Below are 26285 nucleotides of genomic sequence, written 5' to 3'. Positions count from 1 at the left end.
TACTGGGTGCTGCCATTCGGTCTTGCCTCAGCACCAAGAGTGTTCACAAAATGCCTATCTGTGACAGCGGCCCATCTACGCAAGGAAAGCATACATGTATTCCCATATCTTGATGACTGGCTCATCAAGAGTCAATCAAGGCAAGGATCTCTCGACTCCCTCAAACGCACAATCAATCTGCTCCACTCATTGGGATTTCTAATCAATTAAAGAAAATCCCATCTTCTACTATCTCGCACTCCATAATTCATCAGAGCAGAATTGAACACAACCGTATCCAAGGCCTTCCTCCCAAAGGACCGCGCAGATACTCTGTCCACTTTTGCGAGCTCTCTGCGCACAAGCCGAACAGCAACTGCCCATCAGTTCCTCATTCTGCTAGGTCACATGGCTTCTATGGTTCAGGTCATCCCTATGGCCAGATTAGTCTTGAGAGTAACACAATGGACTTTGAGATCACAGTGGTTCCAAGCCATTCAACCACTGTTGTCTCCAATTCACATAACCCACCAGTTATGTTCATCGCTCCTCTGGTGGACGAACATGAACAACTTGCTAACAGGTCTACCATTACAGCAACCAGTCCCTCAAGTGACCTTAACTAAAGATGCATCAACCTTAGGTTGGGAAGCTCATGTAGACAATCTTCAGACTCAAGGGACTTGGTCAAAACTCGAAGCAACATTTCAAATAAACTTCCTAGAGCTTCGAGCTATACGTTATGCTCTATATGCGTTCAAGGACTGCCTTGCACACAAGACTGTTCTCATACAAATGGACCACATAGTTGCCATGTGGTACCTGAACAAACAAGCAGGAACGGTCTCTTATCTCCTCTGCAAAGAAGCCACACAGATTTGGGATTGGGCCCTAACACATTCCATGTTTCTCCAGGCCACTTATCTAGCAGGTATACACAACGTACTTGCGGATCGCCTCAGTCGTCAGTTTCATCCCCACGAGTGGTCCCTGGATCCAGAGATAACAACCAGGATCTTTCAACATTGGGGTTAACCAACAATAGACCTCTTTGCCTCCCAACTGAATCACAAAGTGGACATATTCTGCTCCCTCCACAAGCAGAGAAACCAGTTAGCCACAGACGCCTTTGCTTGCCCTTGGACCTCAGGCCTCCTGTACGCGTATCCTCTGATACCACTCATAACAAAGACTCTAATGAAGCTACAACAGGACAAGGGGTCAATGATATTCATAGCCCCTTATTGGCCTCAACAAGTGTAGTTTCCCATACTTCTCGACCTCTTGATCAGACAACCCATTTGCCTGGGCTCAGCACCCACACTCATAACTCAAGATCAGGGCAGGTTGCGCCATCCCAACCTTCAAACCGTATCCCTCACAGCCTGGATGTTGAAAGCTTGATCCTACAACCACTCAATCTTTCAGCTAATGTCTCTCAAGTGCTTGTAGCTTCACGAAAGCCTTCCACACAAAAATCCTATCGCTGTAAGTGGAAAAGATTTGCCACATGGTGCACACAAAAAAGTATTTACCCTTTTTCCTGCCCCATGTCATCTTTATTAGACTACCTCTGGTACCTTTCAGACTCTGGTCTCCAGACTTCCTCGGTCAGGGTACATTTGAGTGCTATCTCAGCATACCACAAGGGAATAGGGGATGCCCCTATATCAGGACAGCCCCTAATCCATAGGTTTTTGAGAGGTTTATTTCAACTAAAACCCCTTTTACAACCTCCAGTCACAGAATGGGACCTTAATGTAGTACTAACAAGATTCATGTGTTCTCCTTTTGAATCCATTGATTCCTGTGATGTAAAATTTCTTACCTGGAAAGTTCTCTTCCTAGTAGCTATTACCTCTGCTAGGCGGGTTAGTGAGTTACAAGCACTTGTCACATACTCACCATACACAAGATTTTTATATGACCGAGTGGTTCTCCGTTCTCACCCTAAATTCCTTCCTAAGGTAGTTACGGATTTCCATTTGAATCAGTCCATAGTCTTGTCCACATTCTTCCCAAGACCTCATTCTCACCATGGGGAGAGGGTCTTACACACCTTAGACTGTAAATATGCACTTGCGTATTATCTAGACTGCACTGCAGCCCATAGGAAATCCACCCAGCTCTTTGTTTCTTTTGATAAAAACAATCCGGGTAAGGCAGTGGACAAACAAACTCTCTCCAACAGGCTAGCAAATTGTATAGAGTTTTGTTATGAAAAAGTAGGCCTTTCCCTCCACGGACGAGTAAAGGCACACTCAGTCAGAGCAATGTCAACCTCAGTAGCGCACTATCGTTCAGTACCAATTGCTGACATTTGTAAAGCTGCAACATGGAGTTCTCTTCACACCTTTGCAGCACATTATTGTTTGGACAAGAAAGGACGACAAGATTCAGCTTACAGACAATCTGTCTTAAAGAACTTGTTTCCAGTATAACCCCAACTCCTTCCACATCCAACCTGCTGTGATTTCAGGCTTCCTCAATTTTATGTAGCAGCATTTGAAAATGCCAACATATATCAATCTCAATTTTGGAATGAAATAGTCACTTGGAAGAGATTTATTGATGATGTTTTCTTTATATTTAAAGGAACGGATCAAAGACTAGAAGAGTTGAAGGTTTGGATTAACTCAAAGGATAGTAATTTACAGTTTGAATTTAAAGGGGATAGGCAAAGTGTATCTTTTCTGGATATGAGAGTCTATAAAGTTGCTGAAAAATTATGTACCACAATCTATAGAAAACAAACGGATAGAAATACAACCTTAGAATTCTCAAGCTTCCATCCAAAACGATTATAGGAAAATATACCAGTGGGGCAATTTTTGCGATTGAGACGTCTGTGTACAACTGTGGATGAGTTTAGAGAAAGATCACAGGAGATGACAGTAAGATTTTTGGAAAGGGGATATACAAGAAAAGTTATTAAGAGGGCATTTAAGCGAGCGTTATACGCCAATAGAGACAATCTGTTGATCACAAGAAGAAAGGATCCATTGACTAGGGTGGTGTATACCCTTCTATTTTCCCATTTGGGATTCAATATTAAATCCATTGTGAACCAATGTTGGTCAGTACTACAGGATGAAGGGGTGTTTCGAGAATTGCCAATTTTTGCATTTCGGAAAAATAGATCTTTGAGGGATATGTTGACCTCTTCAGTACTGCCTACTCAAAGTGAAGATCAAGAAAATAGGGGGCAGCACGCTTCTGAAGGTTGCACGATTTGTCCATATGTACAACAAGTGAAATATATACATATTCCTTCCACAGGGGAAATATATTATTTGCCAAGAAATTTTAACTGTAAATTGGCTCAAATGATATATATGATCATTTGCCCCTGTGGTTTGTTTTACATTGGACAGACAAAAAGAGTTATTAAAGTAAGAATATTGGAGCATATTAGCAATATTCGAATTAGGAAAGATAAAGCCCCGTTTGTTATGTTGTGAAGAAAGTCAATAGTGGACCCTTGGGCCGGCTGATATGGACGACGTCCACAGTTGGTAATGAGCCGGGAGGCGGAGCTTAGCTGGAGCTGAAGGATGACGTCTTCACCCTGGAAACCCGAGACCCCCCCAGGAGGGGCCCGTAGGGGTCCGAGTCGCTGGGACTTAGGAGAATCATGAAGAAATCCGAGGATCGCAGCTGGCTGAGGGTAAGGAGAATCGTGAAGAAGTCCGAGGATCGTGGCTGGCTGAAGGCAAGGAGAATCGTGAAGAAGTCCGAGGATCGTGGCTGGCTGAAGGCAAGGAGAATCGTGAAGAAGTCCGAGGGTCGTGGCTGGCTGAAGGCAAGGAGAATCGTGAAGAAGTCCGAGGGTCGTGGCTGGCTGAAGGCAAGGAGAATCGTGAAGTCGGAGCTGGAGTCAAGGCGCAGCAGGAACGAGCTGGAACCTGAGCTGGAAGCAAGGCACGGCTGGAACAAGCAGGGACCAGAGCTGGAAGCAAGGCACGGCTGGAACAAGCAGGAACCAGAGCTGGAAGCAAGGCACGGCTGGAACAAGCAGGAACCAGAGCTGGAAGCACGGCACGGCTGGAACAAGCAGGAACCAGAGCTGGAAGCAAGGCACGGCTGGAACAAGCAGGAACAAGGCAACTAACCACTCAAGGAGCGACCACGTTGCAAAGGCAAGGTAAGGCAGTCAGACGCTGGTTTAAATAGCCAGCCAGCGTCTGACGTCAGGAACGGGGCGTTTCAGCACTTCCGGGTGCTGGACCTTTAAGAGCCCCCTCCTCGCGCGCGCGCGTGCCCAGGCAGTGGGAGGAGTCAGGCTCGGCCTTCGGCGGCGTCTCCACGTGGAGGGAGACGCTGCCATGCGGCCCTACAGGCCCCAGACGCGGCGGATCGCGGCAGCCCCGGGGGAGCCGGCAGAAAGGTAAGGACCCGGTCGCTAGCCTGGCGACCGGGACCGCAACACCGTTGGTCAATCATTGGTATAAGAAGGGACATAAAGTAGAAGAAATGACATTTTGTGTACTGTACCAATTGACATTAAGGAGAGGAGGAAATGTTTCGAGGATATTAACACAAAAGGAACAGCGATTTATATATAGATGGGGAACAGTGGAGCCAGGGGGGTTGAATCAGGAAATAGAATGGAGTATTTTTCTATAAGTGATCATGGCATATTAGAAGCGAATAGATGTGATAAATGAAGGGATCACAGAAAAAGTTGTTTAATCGCGATGTTAGGGGCGGGAAACACTAAGCTGACGTAATGACGCGGGGATATTTAAAAAATGATAGAAAGTGGGTGAGTTGTGCGCAGTCGCGGCGTTGTTTCGCCGATGGAAGGAGGGTAAGCCGTTGCGGTTTCTGTTGTAAGTGGTAGGAAAGGTAAGCAGTACCCTTTTGAAAAAGAAATTTAAGGTGTGGGTTTGTAATGATGGTTGGTGGTAGTGTTGTGATCTTTTATATTCTTTTCAGATAGTGGTTCGGCAAAAACAATTTTTGGTATGAATATGTGAGTAGAGTGTATATAATACGGAATGGCTTCAGGTTAGTACACTAACAAAATAGGGAATAATATACAACAGAGTTGGTTAATGAATTGTTTGTAAATGGCATTTTATTTTTGAATTGATGTAGTGAAAAAAGTAAGGAGATGGCAATAATGAAATGAATAATTGAAAAAGAGGAATTGGAAATGGAAGTTACTATGTAAGGATTGAAATATAGGTGAGTGTGATGACGATAGTAACAATGACAAGGGTGAAGTTTAATTAAAATTGATTTGAGTCTCATTTAGGAGGGTCGATATTTATCTATGGAATACATGTTAATAGCTAGATGATGGGTGAAATGATGTTTTTTAATGTAACATTTTTGATTTAAGGTTCCCCAATAAACTTTGATTTGGAAGTGGAGTTGTATGTCTAAGAAGACATTATTTGGAAGTCGTTGGATGTGAATATAAGAATAAATCCCCTGAAGAAACCAACGGGTGAAACAGGAGCTTCCTGTCAGGACATTTGTTAAATGAGGTTAATAAGGGACATCTGTCTAAAAAGGAATTAATATTGAAGGGACATCTGTGAAATAAGGTTAAAAAGGGATATCTGTTTAATAAGGAGTTAATTGAAAGCCACATGAAATAGGATAAGTTTAGGGAACACTAAGGAATAGTAATACTTGTTACAAAAGTGTCTGTGAAATAAATTGTTTACATTGTAATTAGGGATTGTTGCAATATTTCTGTAACATTTATGAGCTGGATGTTAAAGTGAAATAGTGATGTATTGTCAATTTTAAAATATTGTATATTGTATGATGTTTAAATGAATGAATGAGGTATGAATGTTTTGATATAATAGTGTTTTAAATAATATAAGGAATAAAATTTGAAATATTTAAAATGTAAACATGGGTATATTATTTGTGAATCTATCAGTGAAAATACCTGTGGTTAACCTAGCATAACACGATAATATATGTTTCTTCAATTTTAGCCAACAGTTCTCCAGTTGTTGTGCCTGTTGGACAAGTTGTGCGCTGTTGGTCCAATCTTCATACCAGTCAGCCTGTTGCTTGCTAATCACCCATATGTGAGGACTATATCCTGCTTGTCCTGGGATAAAGCAAAATTGCTTACCTGTAATAGGTGTTATCCCAGGACAGCAGGATATAGTCCTCACGAAACCCACCCGCCACCCCGCGGAGTTGGGTCTGAAACATTTTGTTATTTTATTTGTGCTAAAGCTTATTGCTACAAATGAAACTGAAGGGAGATCCCTGTGACTCGAGGGATCAGGGCATGCTGGGCAAGCTCAGTTGGCTCAGTGTGCCAGTCAAAAGTTTCTAGAAACTTTGACAGAAAATTTTCCGCGATAGGGCTCCATCTGGTGATGTCACCCATATGTGAGGACTATATATATCCTGCTGTCCTGGTATAACACCTATTACAGGTAAGCAATTTTGCTATCTCTTATAAAATAGCAACTTACAAGCAAACATTTTGCCATGCCCAATAATTCCCATAGACCTCCCCTTTTTTGCACAGTTACAGGTGCACGTGAAACCAATACTGGGTGCATACTTTTGATATTTATAAAATAGCATGTATGCAAATACAAGTTACTTATGCACAGATATGTTAATTTTATGTGCATAACTCCTTTTAAAATTTACTCAGAGATTGTATTAAATTTGATTGCATTATGATTACTATTCCCAAATGACCCCGCAACTGTTATTTCTTGCACCAGATCCTACATTGCAGTGATGATTAGATCTAGGTGGTCGATTTTCCCCATTATGTAGTTTAAAAGCTGCTCTATCTCCTTTTTAAATGTTGTACCAGCATTTGGGTTTGTTTAAAATGGAGACAGAGCAGCTTTTAAACTAAACTGTGGGGGAAAGCCAATAGGAGCACATGGTTCTGAATGAGATATCTTCAGAGGATTCTAGCATAACAAGGAAGTTTCTAGCATAACAAGGAATAAAGAGGTTCTGATAAAGGCAGACATAGCTGAGATAAATTTAAATAAAGAGCAGCAGAGATAAATGATCCCAGGCTATCCATTTCTACTGCTTGGCAGCTTGTGATTGCAATTAATAAAATTACTTTGAATTGTTTTTATGCAAATGTAAAAAGCCTAAAGAATAAGACTGAAGAGTTGGAATGTATGCTCTGAACAAAAATGTAGACATAATAGGCATAACAGAGACCTGGTTAAAGGACGATAACCAATGGGTCACTGTGATACCAAGGTACAAATGATATCAAAATAATTGGCAAGGTAAAATTTGTAGGATAATGATGCTGTATGTTAAAGATGGCATAGAGTCAAATAGAATAATAGTCCTGCAGAAGACAAAATATAATATGGAATCTCTATTGATAGAAATCTCATGTGTGATCCGGAAGAGTATAGTAGTGGGGAGCCTACTGCCATCTACTTGACTAGGATGAAGAGACAGTCAGTGAAATGTTTACAGAAATTAAGAAAGCTAACAAAATAGGCAACATAATAATATTGGGAGATTTTAGTTACCTCAATATATTGGGTAAACATCTCATTAGGACATGCGAGGGCAGTAGTTTTCTAAATGCCATAAATGACTGCTTCATGGAGCAGCTAGTCTTGGAATTGATGACAGGGGGCACTACTCTAGATTGATTCCTCACTGTAATACAGGATCTGGTATATAATGTAACAGTGGTGGGACTCACTAAGATGATTCTTCCATGTATCCTCTTGGTCAATAGAGTAATACTGTTCTCTCTGTTGTGAAAAATTAGGAATAGAGTTTAAATAGAAATAATAATTGTTCTCAGTAATAATGTGAAAAATTATTCAGTTTTCAGACTATAACATGAATTTACCAGTATAGATTGAGAGAGATTTGTTGTATTTTTAAATTCTCCTATGAGCCTGCATTTGCTAGTTTCCCAGCCATCTTGGCCTTTTATTGCCTGCAGGATTGTCTTAATGGATATCTGTATGCCCCTGTCATACATGGCCAACTTAAAAGTTGTGCAATAAATAACATTTGGGGCCCACGAGGAGGTTTCATGCTCAGCAGAAAGGATAACACCTAGTGGTTAGAGCCCATGATACAGAGCTCTGGAAGGAACCTAGGTGCATGGCTTTTGTCCTTAGAATCATTGTGCAATGACCAGACCTAGTAATAGTGGAAGACAGGGCCTATTAAAATAGAAGAAAAAAATCTCTGGGTAATTGAAAATGAAGGCTCATGGGGCTAAGATCACAGCAGTGGTCTGACTGAACTGAAAGAAGGAGAAAGAAAGAACTATTGAGTGAAATAACAATATTTGGTTGTCCCTCTGTAAAATAAACTTTTTAATAGTAAAATTTGTTTACAATAATTATGTCCCCCAGAGACATGGTAGAAAGAGGAAAACCAATGGGATAGTGCTTTACTATGGTACAAATTATATTGCCTCAATGATAGAGGGGAGCAACTTGGTGGCGGGGGGTGGCGCTTTATGTCCTGGATGACATAAAGTTCAATAAGATAAAGATCCTACAAGAGACTAAATGCACAATTGAATCTATATGGGTAGGAATCCCTTATGTGTTGGGGAAGAGTATAGTGATGAGAGTATACTACCGTCCACCTGGCTAAAATGATGAGACAGACAGTGAAATGCTAAGAGAAATTACAGAAGCTAACCAAGGGGGTTATTTTCCAACGTGCGTTATGGCCTTTTCGCATGCGTTAAGGCATTTTTGCATGCAAAAAATGCCTTAATGCATGCAAAAAGCACCATAACGCATGGTGCAATGCTAATTTTTTAAAGCGGACCAGGATTTTTGGAAAAGTGGACTGGCTTTGCACTTTGCGAAGCCATATCGCACAGTTTTAACGCTGACAATAACTACACCTTTTTCATTGGCATTAAGCTGTGTGATATGCCCATAACACAAATTGCGATTTGGGCATTGTTAAGCTGGGGAAGGATTGGAGGAGGGCCCTGAGATATGAGAGAGAGAGACTCTGGGGATGGCACCATAGTAAGCAGCTATTTATGCTACTGTAAGAGGCCCACCTAGTAACTCGAGGTGAGGTTTAGGTAGTAGTGTAGAGGTTAGGGGCCACTTTGACATGCAGAGTGAGATGTACGAACAGAACAGTACACTCTTGTGAAGATCTGATGTCCTTCGGCATGAGGAAACTCACACAAAGATGAGATTTGTACTATGTTCTCTCAACCTAGCCTTACTGACTGACTATTTAAAAACAAACACTCTAAGTTCTCTTTATTCGTTGCTTACTGACTATTAAAAGCACAAACACAATAAATAATATACCTCAATAGTTAGCTTCTCCCCAATACTTAAAAAAAAAAATTCCCAAGCAAAACTTACTGATTCCTTTCAACCATCAGCAAGGTGATCCTCTCCTCTCAATGGAGTGACAAACATGTGGACAAAGGTGGACCAGTAGATGTGGTGTATTTGGATTTTCAGAAGGCATTTGACAAAGTTCCTCATGATGGGATATCTTATGTTGTAATTCTTGTACAGTATTAGTATATCAGTCAGTCTTTGAAAGATCAGTGTTGTGTTTGTGGCATTGTGGTCCCTTGGTCTCAATGGAGATGACTCCGCCCATGGGGAGGGGCCCCATGGGGAACGACTGTGATAGGCTGAACTCAGATAGCAGACAGAGTATGGATATTTACTGTACTGCTGTAGGTAGATGGTGAAGCAGGAAGGCAAGGCACTGATCCACGATGTGCCAGCACGTTCAACAGGCTGAGTAGTGTAGTCTCAACCAGATGGTCATGATTAGCAGGAGCCCGCAGTGCGGGTAACGCCACGACTGGTGGGTAGAGCTGGAGTACCGGATCATAGAGGTACCCACAGAATGAAGGCGTCTTCCTGATGGTAGTATGATGGGAGCAAAGATCCGTGGTGCAGGATATGATGGCTGGTGGGCCCTCGAGGAGCGAGTACCCGATAGTCCGAGATCCTGAAAGGTAGAGAGAGAGAAAGACCCCCGAGGAGCGGGTGTCTAGAGCTTCTGCTGGAGCGAGGCCCTTGGAGTGATAGCAGCATCTAAGCATGCAGCTTAGAGCGGTCAGAGTAGCTAAACCGAAGTCCTTGCTAACTCAAGGTGGTAGCGGAAGTGGAGGCTTGTTATACCCGGAGGTACTGACGTCATGCGGTGGGGCTGCCCCTGAGGTTCCCGCCATGACGTGTATTTGAGCATCAGAGAGGTGCGCGCTCGCCCCTAGGTGGCCACGGGAGTGAGCATGGTGGACTGGGACACCCATGCTCGTTTGGAAATGCCGAGAGTCTCGGCACTCGGCACCGGAGGCAGCCATCTTGCCCAAGGAGAGTGAAAGAGGAGAAAAAGAGGTAAGGCAGAGCGGTCACAGCCGTCTGCGACCGACTGACACAAAAGTACTCCCCTTCAAAGGGCCCCCTCCAAGACCTCTTCCAAGTGGTCTGGGCTTGCGTGGGTATGCCAGGTGGAATTGACGTACCATCTCTTTGTCTGTAATATTGGCCAGTGATTCCTAGGAATTTTCCTCTGGGCCGTAGTTCTCCCAAGAGATGAGATACTCCCAAGTTTTGCCTCTTTTATGTACATCAAGGATGTCGTCAACGGCATATTCAATGTCATCTTCTGTATCCAGGCTGGTAGGCTCTGGGTCTTTTCTGGAGCACTCGGAGAGTAACACTGGCTTTAGTATAGATACATGAAATGCATTGTGTATCTTCATTGATGGAGGCAGTTTGAGACTGTATGTTAGATTTCCTAATCGCCATAGGATAGCGAAGGGTCCCACAAAGCGAGGCTCAAATCTTGCAGAAGGAAGCTTAAGTTGAAGGTACTTGGTGCTTAACCTAACCTTGTCTCCAGGCTAAAACTGGGATGCCTTTTGATGATGTGCATCATAGCTTCTCTTTGCCTTTTGTCCTGCTTTGAGGAGAAGCTCCTTTGTCTGCCTCCAAAGTTGGGATAATTCTGCTGTGGTAGCCTGGGCAGCAGGAGAGGCTACTGACAATGGAATTGGCAGCAGAGGTAAATGTTGTCTCTCGTAGACAAGCTGGAAAGGGGAAGACCCCGTTGAAGAAGCAGGATGTGAATTGATGGCAAATTCTGCCCAAGGCAGTAGTTCAGCCCAGTCATTCTGTCTAGAGTTGACGTAAGATCGCATAATTTTTCAGTGTTCTATTCATCCTCTCAGTCTGAGGATAGTAGGCAGAGGTTAAGTGCAAGGCGATGTCAAATTTTTGACATAATGCTCTCCAAAACCTTGCAGTAAATTGCACTCCCCTGTCAGATAGGATATGTTTAGGCATCCCATGAAGACGGAAGATGTGTTTAATGAAGAGTTTTGCTAACTCAGTAGCAGAGGGTAATCCTGGTAATGCTACAAAGTGTGCCATTTTAGAGAAACGGTCGACCGTAACCCATATGGTGTTATTGCCGCTGGATGATGGCAGTTCTACTACAAAATCAATAGCGATATGGGTCCATGGTTCATCTGGTGATGGTAGAGGCTGTAATAGACCCCACAGATGCCTGGGTGGCGGCTTTTGCTTGACACAGACAGTGCAGGAACCCACGTACGCTTGTACATCCTTCTTCATAGTTGGCCATTAATAGTATCTTTGCAACATAGCTAGGGTTCAACTCTGTCCTGGATGGCCTGCCAGACGGGAATTGTGTGCCCACTTCAACAGTTTTTTTCTTAAACTTCTGGCCACTACCATCTTCCCGGCAGTTACCGTGTGGGTGGCTGCGAGGACCACCCTTTTCAGATCGATGATATGATGGGGTTCATCTGGCACATCTTGAGGTGAGAAGAATTGTGATAGGGCGTCAACCCGAGTGTTCTTCTCTCCTGGATGGTACTTCAGAAGGAAGTCGAACCTGTTAAAAAACAGACCCCATCTGGCTTGACGCTGGTTGAGCCGTTGAGCATGTCGAAGGTACTCTAGATTTTTATGATCAGTGTATACCACTATTTGATGTTGTGCACCTTCTAGCCAAGGACGCCACTCTTCAAAAGCTAGCTTGATTGCAAGAAGCTCCTTGTCTCCTATCCCCTAATTTCTCTCAGCAGGTGAGAATTGCCTAGAAAAGAGGGAGCAAGGATTGGATTCACTGTACTGACTTAAAACCGCCCCCACACCAACGTCGGATGCGTCGACTTCCACGATGAAAGGACAGTGTGGGTCAGGATGGCGGAGACACAGCTTCTTTTGGAAAGACTCTTTGAGCGTCAGGAAGGCTGAGATGGCTTCTGGAGACCAATTGGCAGGGTTGGCTCCCTTCTTGGTCATAGCAGTTAGAGGGACTGTCAATGATGAGTAGTTTTTAATAAAGGATCGGTAGTAATTGGTGAATCCCTAGAAGCATCGCAATGCCTTCATGCCTGTGGGTTGAGGCTAGTCCCGGATACTCTCAAGTTTCTTGGGGTCCATTTGAAAACCATTCTTAGAGACCATGTATCCCAGGAAGGGTACAGCTTCTTTGTGAAACTCACAGTTCTCAAGCTTAGCATAAAGGTGGTACTCACACAAACGTCTTAGGAATTTTTTTACATCCTCCTGATGACTTTGCAGATCTTGAGAAAAGATCAGTATATCATCGAGATATACTACGATGATTGATACAGTAAGACCCATAAGATGTCATTCATCATATTTTGAAAGACTGCAGGTGCGTTACTTAAACTGAAGGGCATGACGAGGTATTCAAAGTGTCCATCACGGGTGTTAAAAGCAGTCTGCCATTTGTCTCCTTCTCGAATACGCACCAAGTTGTAAGCTCCTTTTAAGTCTAATTTGGAGAATATTTTGGCACCTTGGAGCCTCTCAAACAGTTCTAATATTAAAGGCAGGGGGTACCTGTCCTTGATGGTGATTTCATTCAGACTCCTGTAGTCGATGCAGGGGCGTAAGGTGCCATCCTTTTCCTAATGAAGAAGAAGCCTGCACCAGCAGGTGATTTGGAAGGTCTGATAAATCCCTTTTGTAGATTTTCTTGTATGTAGGTAGATATAGCTTTAGTCTCAGCTACTGAAAGAGGGTAGACTCTTCCTTTGGGAGGTTCTGAATTTGGCTTCAGATATATGGCAGTCGAACTCTCTGTGTGGTGGAAGAATATCAGCTGCTTGCTTCCAACCTGGAAGGAGGCGTATTGTGGAGGTAAGCCAGGTAATGATGGGGTAGTGGGCATACAGATGAGCAGTGAAACTTCAGCAAGACACTGACCATGACAGTCAGGTCCCCACCGGGACAGTTCCAAGGTAGCCCAATTAAATTGTGGCATATGGTCTTGAAGCCACGGCAGCCACAATACCACCAGATGCATGGCCTTTTCCAATACTAAGAAGGAAATGGATTCTGAGTGTAGAGCTCCAGTGCGCAGGCCGATGGCCTGGGTGATCAATGAAACTTCCCCGGGAAGTGGTTCTCTGTGGATGGATAGCTATTGATGTGGTAGGAATCCGTAGATGTTCAACCAAGCGTTTCAGAATAAAATTACCTCCGGCACCGGAGTCAATGAGCGCGATAGTCTGAAATTCGAGACCTCCACAAAGCAGAGATACTGGTAATGATAATGGAGGCGTTGGAGAGGTGAGGCCGAGGAGAAGTCCTCCTGCAGATCCCAGGCCTGTCAGTTTCACGGACAAATGGGACAGGTTTGGACGGCGTGACCCGATTGGCCACAATACATGCACAACCCCATGCGCTAAAGATAACATCTCTCCCTAGAGGTCAAAGGGCTGCGGCCTAGTTGCATAGGCTCTTCCTCCTCTAGGGGTGCAGACGGTAAGCTGGAAGCAACAGGCACAGGTTTAGGATGGTTGGCCCCCACTGTAGACTTTCGTGGACTCTTAGCCTTCTGAGTACGATCGCGGATACAGCGGTCAATTCTCCCCGACAGTTCCATCAGAGACTCAAGGGTATCAGGCAATCATGAGCCAATAATTCATCCTTTATGCAAGAGTTGAGACCCTCCATGAATATGGCACGTAAACATCCAGTGTCCCAATGCAGTTCAGATGCTAGAGTCTTAAATCCATTATCAGAGTCTTTAAGTGGCTTGTTACCTTGCTGAAGGTTGAGCAAGGCAGATCCAGCGATGGTCTGGTGAGCCGGGTCATCAAAACAGACTTAAAAAGCTTTAGAAATCCTGATAGGTCATTCAGGGTAGGATCTTCACGTTCTCATAGCAGTGAAGCCCAGGCCAGGGCTCGTCCTTCTAGGAATGACAGAATGTAAGTGGTCTTTGAAGCTTCAGTGGGAAAGAGGGTAGGCTGTAATAAGAAATGCATGGTGCATTGATTAACAAACCTTCTGCATAACTTGGCTTCGCCCATAAAACAGGTAGCTGTAGATAAAGGTAGAGTGGTCTTGAGGGTTACCACTGGTGACAGCAATTCCTTCACAGGAGGAGCTGAAGAGTTCAGTTGAGCATGTAACTGATTGAAGACAGTAGCTAGGCTCTCCAAAGACTTTTGTTGTTCCGTAATCCACTGGGCTAGGCCAGGGATGACCTGCAGGACTGCGAGCTGAACCGAGTCCATAGAGTTAGCAATCTGTTGTGTTTGTGGTATTGTGGACCCTTGGTCGCAATGGAGATGATGCCGCCCATGGGGAGGGGCCCCATGGGGAACCACTGTGATAGGCTGAACTCAGATAGCAGACACAGTAGGGATAGAGTCTTTATTGTACTGCTGTAAGTATATGGTGAAACAGGAAGGCAAGGCACTGATCCACGATATGCCAGCACATTCAACAGGCTCAGTAGTGTAGTCTCACCCAGATGGTCACGATAGGCAGGAGCCCGCAGTGCGGGTAATGTCACGGCTGGTGGGTGAAGCTGGAGCACCGGATCGTAGAGGTACTCATGGATGAAGGAATCTTCCTGATGGTAGTATGATGGGACCGAAGATCCGAGGTGCAGGATATAATGGCTGGTAGGCCCTCGAGGAGCGAGTACCCAATAGTCCAATATCCTAAAAGGTAGAGAGAGAGAAAACCCCCGAGGAGCGGTTGTCTTTAGTTAGTGAAGACCCCGAAGGGAAGTTGGAAGCGAGAGACCCCCGAGGAGTGGGTGTCTAGAGCTTCTGCTGGAGTGAGGCCCTTAGAGTGATAGCAGCATCTAAGCGTGCAGCTTAGAGCGGTCAGAGTAGCTAAACCAAAGTGCTTGCTAACTCAAGGTGGTAGCGGAAGCGGAGGCTTGTTATACCCGGAGGTACTGACGTCATGGGGTGGGGCCGCCCCCGAAGTTCCCGCCATGACGTGTATTTAAGCATCAGAGAGGTGCGCACTCATGCCCTAGGAGACCACGGGAGTGAGCATGGCGGACTGGGACGCCCATGCTCATTTGGAAACGCTGATACCCTTGGCACTCGGCACCGGAGGCAGCCACCTTGCCCAAGGAGAGTGGAAGAGGAGAAAAAGAGGTAAGGCAGAGCGGTCACAGCCATCTGCGACCGACAGACGCAACAATCAAATTTTTGGAGCTGGACTATGGACTCAGCACATCATGCAGAAGGACCTGGATATGATTCCCAAAGATGCTGTGCAGGCAATGTTCACAGCCCCTGTTGTGGGCAGAGGAAGAGTTTTATAATCTTGTAATGATGACATTTAGTGACCTTTGATGCTCTGATTTTGATGATGTGTTCCACCAGATTATCATTAACATCTAATTCCAAAATTGCCCTCATTTGACTTTTCTGAAGTACTGTAGCAAAACACATGAATTATAAAGTCAGTGCAATGTTCTGAGCCGTATTTCGAAATATAGAATTTTGAAAATTTTAAAGCATTTGTTAAGACAAATTATAGAGTATAACTTACTAAGGGAGACATTTAAACCTTTGAGGTACACTGTTCTCTGATACATTATAATTCAAAACTCAAATTTTACATAAATCCCCCTTGACCACTTATTAGGGATGTGAATCGTTTTTTGACGATTTAAAATATCGTCCGATATATTTTAAATCGTCAAAAAATCGTTAGGGCCACGATACAATACCAATTCCCCCGATTTATCGTTAAAAAATCGTAAATCGGGGGAAGGGGGAGGGCAGGAAAACCGGCACACTAAAACCCCCTAAAACCCACCCCCGACCCTTTAAATTAAATCCCCCACCCTCCCGAACCCCCCCCCCAATGCTTTAAATTACCTGGGGATCCGGCGGTGGTCCAGAACGGCAGCGGTCCGGAACGGCCCCCTCAATAGAATCGTGTTGTCTTCAGCCGGCGCCATTTTTCAAAATGGCCACCGCAATATGGCGGCAGCCATAGACAAAAATGATTCGACGCAGGAGGTCGTTCCGGACCCCTGCTGGACTTTTGGCAAGTCTTGTGGGGGTCAGGAGGCCCCCCCAAGCTGGCCAAAAGTTTCCTGGGAGTCCAGCGGGGTTCCGGGAGCGATTTCTTGCCGCGAATCGTTTTCGTACGGAAAATGGCGCCGGCAGGAGATCGACTGCAGGAGGTCGTTCAGCGGGGGTTCCGGACCGCCGCTGAACGACCTCCTGCAGTCGATCTCCTGCCGGCGCCATTTTCCGTACGAAAACGATTCACGGCAAGAAATCGCTCCCGGAACCCCGCTGGACTCCCAGGAAAATTTTGGCCAGCTTGGGGGGGCCTCCTGACCCCCACAAGACTTGCCAAAAGTCCAGCGGGGGTCCGGAACGACCTCCTGCGTCGAATCGTTTTTGTCTATGGCCGCCGCCATTTTGCGGCGGCCATTTTGAAAAATGGCGCCGGCTGAAGACAACACGATTCTATTGAGGGGGCCGTTCCGGACCGCCGCCGTTCTGGACCACCGCCGGATCCCCAGGTAATTTAAAGCATTTGGGGGGGGGGTTCGGGAGGGTGGGGGATTTAATTTAAAGGGTCGGGGTGGGTTTTAGGGGGGTTTAGTGTGCCGGCTCACGATTTTAATGATTTTTCACAATAGTTTACACACCCAAACGGCAACAATAAGATTCCCTCCCCCTCCCAGCCGAAATTGATCGTTAAGACGATCGAGGACACGATTCACATCTCTACCACTTATCTCACAGGGCATTCCTGGGCCTTGGACTGACCTGGCAAGAGCCCCCCCCCCCCCCCCCCAGGGCAAACTCTGTCAGTCTTCATGTTCTTGGTACCTAGTGCCTCCACCTGGAGAAGAAGGTGTTAGTGGGTGGGATTTCCCTCCCTTCACCCAGGAAAAGAAATGGGACTGTGAACAAGGCTGGCAGTATATACAAATATATATAGGGTTATTAGACTATATAAATATATACATTTCTCCATGACTATGTACATCACTATAGGATGTAAAACAGCAGACCTATTTACCAGTCTCAGGCCACACAACTATATACATTTCTATAAGGGAGCAAGAACATTTAATATTTGGCAATTTGGGGTTTTGGTCCCCACAATATTCCACCACATAGAATAGAAGGGACCTCTTACGTTCCCACATAATCAAGTATTATTATTATCCTCCCCTTTTTATACCCAAGTCTTACTCATGTGAAAAGATGCAACTGGGCTGGTGGGCAGTGTTTGCCTGGGGGGGGGGGGGGGGGGTCTATTGTTTCTTAACCACTCCCATCTCCTCAGTGCTACTTTCACTCCACTGAAAGGTACGTGCCAGTGCTGGGGGTCATACCCTCCTGGGGACCTGATTCCACTTTCCGGTCTGGTGTTGGGGTCTATTCCTTCCTGGGGGATCCAGCTCCACCTCCTGGAATGCTACTGGGGTGCATGCCATCCTGGGGAACCCAACTGTGCCTGTGGACCTGCCACTGGGTCTCCTTCCTCCTGGGGGATCGTTCAATTTGCTGCTGGGATCCATAACCTGCAGGGGGACTGCTCGATTGCTGAAGAGGGACCAAGGGTTACTTCATGATCTGACGCTGGGGTCCCATTCCTCCTGGGGGACTGTTTGATCTGCCACTTGGATCCTCTTCCTACTGGGGGACTGCTCGACCTGCCACTGGTGTCTACACCTTCCAGGGGACTGCTCGATCTGCCTTTGGGATTTTCTTGGTCAAGGGGGACCCAGGCTTACCTATTGATCTGCTGCTGGGGCCCCCTTCCTCCTGGGAGACTGCTTGATCTGCTCTGGGATCCATACCCTCTCGGGGGACCGCTTTACCTCTGGATCTGCCACTGTCTTTCAGTTCTTCTCCCTTGGTAGGAATGTTTTCCCTGACTTGGGTTTACAGGTCCAATAGGCTCATGGCTTGTTTAATGTTCAGTGGTTCAGACCTTCCACAGACTCAGCTTTCAGTGATTTTAGCTCTGCTAAGCTTATGGCCAGTCATTCACTGTTACCCAGCCTGGATGGGTCACTTTCTCTCAGCCAAAAGGCCAATACCCAGGCAGGACCATGGAAAGAGAATATGTGCACACTCTTCCATCCTGCCTGGCTTTTTTCTCTTTTGTCTGATAACTGGGTACCCAAGGATCTGACTCCCCTTATTAGTGAGGATGAGAATCTGTTTGCTTCCTAGGACAGTTTTTTTCAGTACATTTCTCTCATATATCCCTCTCATTCAGAATTCTCCAATATAGGACTTTTCTAGTCATAGATCTCTAATTTAGGATTTTGCTATCCTTTGATTTAAGGCGATATTTCACTGCAAGTTACCAGTAGTAGTCCAGGGGACTGTCCCACATACAGTACGGTAAGTGGTCTAGAAAAGCCATGGATGTGAAAAAACAAAGCAAGACTGGAGCCTTGGAAAGAAAATTTATTGATTGCTTATAACCAGCCCGACTCTGGCCAAAGTTTCACCTTTTATGGCTGCATCAGGGCCTCTAAGAATAAAAAACAATTTTAATATTAATAATGAATAATAACAATAAATATAAAACAAAAACCAATAGGAATTAATAATAATTTAAACATCAATAAGACAAACTACAGTTAAAAATAATGAGCAAGGAGGACAACAGATTACGTGTTAAAATCAAGAACAGAGAAAAGTACTTATGTTGATAAAAATTACCTTGATTCAATTAAAGAGTATATGTCTGGGCACCATATATGATTATGGGATGTATTCACTAAAAATAGAATTACAAAGTTAAAAAGTGCAAGAAAGTACTGAAGGATAAGAAAGAAAAAAATTACTTATTGATTACTTATTGTGTGGTTTAGTGGCTAGTCCTACAAGAATGGGTAACAAGGATTTATAAGTTCCATAGTAACCTTCATTGAAACTGAATGATTCTTATGTGATATCTGTTGAATAAGATGGATTTGTTTATACATGATGTGTAACAAATATTTAAACAATCTTTAAACAACATGTTTCTCGTGAGAAACCTTAAAAACCTCAGTGTATTAAAAATCAAGCTTTAAGAAAACAAAATTAAAAAGCTAAAAGTTATATATTTATAAAAATAGAAGAAAAATGGACAGTTAAAAATGGACTAAAAATGGATTAGATATTAAAGAATGTTAAAATGTCTAGAAAATAAAAATATCAATTGTTTAAAAATCAAACTTAAAAAGAAAACCCAAAGATTGATATACAGTTAAGAATGGGCTTTTTTCAAGAATTATGTAATTGAGCTACCGTGGTTATTTAAAATGAAACTAGAAGCGATATTAAGGTCAACCTTAAAAAAAGACTTTAAAAGTGATATGGTATTAAGAACAGACTTAAAAGGAGTATGGACTTTTTTTTTTTTAAATGTGTGGCGGTGAGCTCAAGTGTCTATGGAATACAATACTGCGGTCATTCTTTGCGTAGATCGGTGCTTTATGCAAATTTTTCAGAATTGAACAAAATCGAACTTCAAAACAAACCCAAAAGTTATTATACAGTTATGAACGGGCTTTTTTAAGAATTGTGTAGTTGAGCTACCGTGGTTCTTTAAAATGAAACTAGAAGCGTTATTAAATCAAACTGAAAAAATCTTTAAAAGTGATGTGCTGTTAAAACCGTACTTAAAAAGAGTGTGGACTTATATTTTAAAATAAATATGTGGTGGTGAGCTCAAGTATCTATGAAGTGCAATACCACAGTCATTGTTTGCATTGATCGTTACTTTATACAAATTGAAAAGTTTTAGAAGAGCAGATAGCTAGATATTTGTCAAGTTTGATAACTACTGATGTTTTAAAGGTTTGGCATATCAATGGATATAAAGATTACATTATTTGAATGAAGTCTATGCGAAATCATGGTCAGTAATTTTAGACTTTGTCCTCCCATTTTGGCGGAACCATTCAGATTCTGGTCTCGGCTTACTATGCATAAATAAGGCAACATGCTTTTGGGTTGTGTAAATATAGAAATCGCTATAATGTGTTGTATTCAACAATTGAATATTAGAGTCAACTTCTATAAATATACTTAGCTGAATGTTTCATAAAGATGTATTTCAAATTATCTACATACCTTCAAAGTGCGAAACTTTGGCCAGAGTCGGGCTGGTTATAAGCAATCAATAAATTTTCTGTCCAGGGGACTGTGACATGCATATCCCCTACCTGAGTTTCTGACTCATCTATTCAATGGTCATTTAAGCACCTTCACATAAGGGGTCTGGCAAACTTTTCAGTCTCATTCCAGGTTTCCTGGGCTGGCGGCTCATGTTATGTAGCTGCATTGTCCTCTTTTATTTTTCTCTCTGATGCAGTTCAATTAAATGGTAGCATGCTCTTAAACTCAGTCTGTCTTGGGAAGTGGGTTTTACTTAGGTCAAAATATTTGGCATTTCAGGACCCCAGATCCAGAATTGTTTTACATGAAATGCTTGATGGATTTTCTCTTTGTAAGTCAACATAGATTGCTTAAATAATTAATGAATATATACTATTGTCTTCAAAATATATAGATTAAAAATCTGAAAATTTGGCTATTTGAATTAGTTTTTCTTAATTAAAGTTCCCTCTCTTTTTGCCTGAATAATCCCCCCTTCCAGTATACTATGGCTAGGTGGTACCATGAATCCTTGCCAGCCCCACATTTTGGAGGGTTTTCTCCTCTGAGATGATCCCTCAACACTGCTATTCATGGTCAGTAGGGTCACCACAATAGTGTTAGCTGAGTTCCTTCCCTCCCTGGGCTTGAGCATGTTGGCTTGTTTGACCCAAGCCAACTCTGATGGGTAACAGACTCTAATCAAAGTATGTACCACACGGTCAGAGTTAGATCCACAGGATCATCTACATTACTAGCTTTCATTTATTAAAGTTGAAAAAAAGGAGTCTGCGTAATGAAGTGCATTAATGCTGATGCAGTCATTAAGCTTGTGTTATTTAACTCCCTTTAGTACCTTAATCTGAGGCAAAGGAGCACAGAATTTCACTGATCACCATTTTGGAGGGGTAGGAGAAAGGACTTATTCCTCCTTCCTTCGCCTTACCATTTGAAGACATTTGAAGGGGTGGGGCTTAGGGCCTGGGAAGATTGGGCCAGCAGGAGCCTAATTTTGTCTGGTAGAAGAATCAAACTGGTAGAGAGCCTCATTTGAAGTCTTGGAGAGAGAAAGATTGTGCCGAGTAGAGGGTGCATGGAGTGGGCTGGCCGGAGCCTCATTTGGGATTGGGGATGGGAGAATTGGTTTGGTGGGATCTTCATTTGAGGTGGAGGGTGGGGAAATCAGGTCAGTGGGAAGCTCATTTAATGAGGGATTTTGGCCTTCAAAATCCTTCATTTTGACTGGGGAATGAGTCAGAAGATTAGAGCCCTTTCAGGGCATGTGTTATTGGTGGCAGTGATTACTTATTAGCATGATCTCGTATAAAACACATGATTTAACATTTCAGTTATTAAAGGCATTATAAGGTAGATGTTAAAAGCCTTGCACATGCAAAAATGGCCCCATAAATGCATAAGTGGCCATGTGGGAGCTACGCCAATTTTAAATAGCCAGGAATGGTGTATGCCCAGAAAAAGTGTCCAGCACTAACACATGTAACTCCAAATTTTCCTCAGTTGGCATACATATGCTACATGCACCAGTTTACTATATCTCCTTGTTAGGCTCAGGAACTGATGAGTGAGAGAAAAAGAGAGAGAGAAACACATTCTAAGGTTTCCAAGGTATCCTTTTCGTCACTTATAAGATCAAAAATTATTTAATCATGTCAATTTTACAATGGATATCTCTAAATATGTCTGTAGCACCACCACCCCTAACCCAACCCACCTCCAAAAAGGAGTTGATTTGTACAATGCAGCTAGCAGAGACTGCAGTGTACAAATCAACTCCTCTTTTTAGAATTTTCATCACTTATAAGTTCAAAAATTCTTTAATGATGTCAATTTTACAATGTTTACTTCTGAATGTGTCTGTACCACCACACCCCTAACCCCAGCAGACCTCCCGAAAAATGATCCCGAATCAAAGAGCCTTCTTACAATGGTCCATATATAGAGTATCAGACTGAGCCCTATAAAGTGTCTCTCTCTCTCTCTCTCTCTCATGTTCACCAGGCCCCTGAACCTAATGAGGAGCTGTAGTACATGTAAGATATGTGCATGTAAAGAATATTTTATAATCTGCACGCATAGGTTATAAAATAGCACATATTTTTGTGCACAGCGAGATACGCACATTTATGGGTACGCACACGGCCCTTTTAAAATCTGCCCTTTACTAAATTGGTCATTAAATTGGCTGCTAATGCCTGCATTAAATTTGGCTGCTAATGTGGGTTAACAGACTGTTTTAACGTGGCTTAGTGAATAGACCTCATAGTATATCTTTATCAGTGGCTCATGCAAGTGCTTCACTGAGGGTAAAAAAAAAAGGTTAATTCATGTTTCATAGAAAACTAGATTATTTTCAAGCTGTAATATCTTTTATTGGACTGACATAAGATTTATTCAAAAATGTTGTACATGAGCTTTCAAAACCACATAAGCCTCTTTGTCAGATGCTATTGCAAGGCTGAAGAAAGAATCTAAAGTTATTACCCATTGCTTAGTTACATTTGAAGAAAGATCCTATGTGATCTTAAAAACTCATGTACAATATAATCTTAAATAATCTGCAAAGAATCAACTTTTCTTCCGTAACTACGTAATCTGCATTTCATTTAAGCAATTAATTTTTAAAACCTTTTTCTTGGGACAGAAAATTTTCCTTAGCTGCTTTTGGTTGGGATTTTTAGTAACCAAATGTTTCTTTATTAATTTGATGTTACAAAAGTGAGATATAAGGTTGATAAAAATTAATTGTATTTTATTTAGCTCATGCCTTTTCATTAGTAGCTCAAGGCAAGTTACATTCAGCAGAGTAGGTATTTCCCTGTCCCTAGAAGATTTGCAATCTATGGAGCCAATTTACTATTTAATGTCTCAGAGAAATAAGCTTAGTAAATAAGGCCTGGTACTTAAGGCAATAGAGTATGAAGTGATTTGCCCAAGATCACAAGGAGTGACAGTAGGATCTGAATCCTGGATTCCCTGGTTCTTATGATCCTATCAAGAACAGAGATAACTGTTCTATCACTGTAAGTGAGAGTTATTTTTCTGTTTAATTTATTAATATCTTGTGTCAGTTTCGTTATTATCTTCAGTACCTACACACTGAGTGGACAATTATTTTTTAAAATGTTTAGAATACCATCTAGAAAAAATCATGGAATAACTTATGTGGAGAAATTGAAGAATCTAAATATGTACACCCTGGAGGAAAGGAGGAGCAGAGGTGATATGATACAGACTTTCAGATACTTGAAAGATTTTAATAATCCAAAGATAATGACAAACCTTTTCCATTGGAAAAAAATCAGCAAAACCAGGGATCACGATTTAAAACTCCAGGGAGGAAGTCTCAGAACCAATGTCAGGAAGTATTTCTACACGGAGAGGGTGGTGGATGCCTGGAATGACCTTCCGGAGGAAGTGGTGAAGACCAAAACTGTAAAGGACTTCAAAGGGGCGTGAGATAAACACTGTGGATCCATAAAGTCTAGAGGATGTAAATGAAGAGTGGGTGGCTCACGGGAACGACGGCTACTACCTGGTGATAATACCCTTATTCAATAAACATACATACGGTTAATGCGACTCCAACATTGCTCTAAGCTTCAGTGGCAATGAGGAAATGTGGAAAAAAGGATTCGCATTCACAAAAAAGTGGGGAGTAGCTTGCTTGTTATGGCGCTTACTACCCCAAACCAAATAAGCCTGATACTTCACTTTCAATGCATATCCAGCATAACTCTCTGCTTCAACGGCAGGGGAGAAAGTCTGACACTTCACATATATCCAGCATAGCCCTCTGCTTCAACGGCAGGAGAGGAAGACTGATACTTCACTTTCAATGCAAAGCCAGCATAGCTCTCTGCTTCAACGGCAGGGGAGAAAGTTTGATACTTCACGCATATCCAGCATAGCTCTCTGCTTCAACGGCAGGGGGGAATGAAGAAAGGTGGATCTATATTCAGGCAACAACCAACAAGGACTGAATTACATAGTCTGGATAAACAGCTAAGCATGGGTGTAGCTTGCTTAATGTGGTGGTTAATAACCCTAACTAATTAAGCTATTTCACTTAAATGCAGTTCCCACACTGCTCTCTACATTCATGGTGGGGGTGGAAGGGAAATAGAATAAAAAAGGTTACTAAGAGCCAAGAGAAACAGATAAGTATGTGAAAGAAAAAAAAAGTGTATTCATTTTTTAAAACTTTTTTTTGAACATTTTAGTGTTGAAGTCCCAAGACTATCATGACATCCATCGTGATGTTAGCTCTAATATACCTCAAATGGTGGTAAACTTGTAGCTTGAAATTTGAAGTTTGCGATCATTTAAAGCGGGTGCCTTCCGACTTCCTGTGTGCTGGCTTCCTTTGATACTGAATCTTGATCCCGACACGCTCGTGTTTCAGAGTATGCGTCTTTCCTCAGGGGAGTCTCTCAATGAAAAGCTCCAACAAGCAGGGTTCTTGCCTCGCTGCTCTAGGCTACTCCTCCATATCAACCTTTTCCTTTTCACTTATATGTGAAAAACTAAAATCCTACAAAGAAGTCTTTTGCGTATTTAAATATACACTAACTGATTTAAATATTTCCCCTTATTCTTTTTCCATATATTTGTAGTATGGTATTATTAATGTGCATTTGCTCATATTTCTTCTCCATGTGTATTAAGTCTGTTTCATGCCCATTCCATTCATAGTCTTTCTCTTAAGACTGCCAGTTAAGGTACTAGTAATAATGGTGGATTAGTGATGTGCTTATCTATCCCTGATATAATAGACTGATTCTTCCAATGTATTTCATATAAGCCACCATAACTTTGGACATGTCTTTCCTGATCCACCATTCAGACTGATGAAAAAGAGATGAAAAACACGATACCTCTGTGCCAATTCACTGATCCATCCAGTTTTCCTTGAAATCTTTTGTAAAGACCTCCTGGAATAAAACTAAGCTTTGTAGCTGGCAACTCAAAGCTTATTCAGCTCAGCAATTGTTGAGCTAATTTTCAACTGAATTGGGAGATAAGTTAATACAAAATAATCTAGGGATAATAATCTGGTAAAGAAATATTTGTTCTTCATAAGTTTTAATTTGCTTTTACCCTATCTCTGTCTAACCTGGGCTATATACCAAAATATTATAGTATTAATAATTGTGATTTCATAAAAATATGTACTCTGAATTATTTTTAAATTTGGATTATTACCATAGTTTCAAAGAATGAAAAATCATGCCCAAACAAAATATTTTTTGACAGGACCTTTGCAATTTGTTAGTGAGATAACACTTTATAGCAGGTTTATCAAATAAGGCCAGGTATAATAAGCAATTTTTCTTTAGACACAGCATGGGAAAAACCCTTTAGTATATTTGACCCTTAAAGTGGATTTTAAAAGTCTGATGCATGCCAAAAACGGGAGATACATGAATATGTTGGGCTAGTGTACGCTGAGCAGATTTTAAAAGCTGCCTGAATACGCACATATCTCCCGCTGTACACACAAATGAAAAGTTCCAAAATGGGGTAGGGCATGGGCATTCCTGGATTTCAATTTGAATTAACACGTAAATACTTATGTGCACAGACGCGTGCCAGAGTCCCCTGCTGCGTAATTTTACTTCTACTATGGAGGACGTGTAAGTATAAAATAAAGATAAATAGATCAGTGGGGTTTTAAGAGTTGGGGCTAAAAGGGGAGAAGAGAGGCTTTAAAACTAGGGGGACTTGAAAGTCCTATCCCTTACCTGAGTGAACTGGAACAACTGGGAAAACTGGTAATGGTGTCGGTGTTCATGTCTACTAAAATCCCCCCTTACGCGATAGAAATGGCATTTGGGTGCATAGGCGAAAGTCCCACTTAAAAATTGCGCACTAGTGTGCACATTCAGGC

The 26285-nt window shown here is 42.6% G+C and overlaps 1 protein-coding gene across 1 annotated transcript in view; it reads left to right on the top strand.

Moving 5' to 3' along the window:
* The window catches only part of FOXP2 (forkhead box P2), a 1080393-nt gene that overhangs the window by 721041 nt on the left and 333067 nt on the right, over window positions 1-26285 (top strand). The window contains 1 exon segment of the mRNA XM_029617020.1: window positions 13678-13696. Within this exon segment, the coding sequence (XP_029472880.1) occupies window positions 13678-13696 (19 nt within the window).

Source organism: Rhinatrema bivittatum, chromosome 9 (genome assembly GCF_901001135.1).
Source record: "Rhinatrema bivittatum chromosome 9, aRhiBiv1.1, whole genome shotgun sequence".
Taxonomy (NCBI): domain Eukaryota; kingdom Metazoa; phylum Chordata; class Amphibia; order Gymnophiona; family Rhinatrematidae; genus Rhinatrema; species Rhinatrema bivittatum.
Note: the sequence above shows the minus strand (reverse complement) of the source record. Positions and strands in the feature narration are given on the sequence as shown.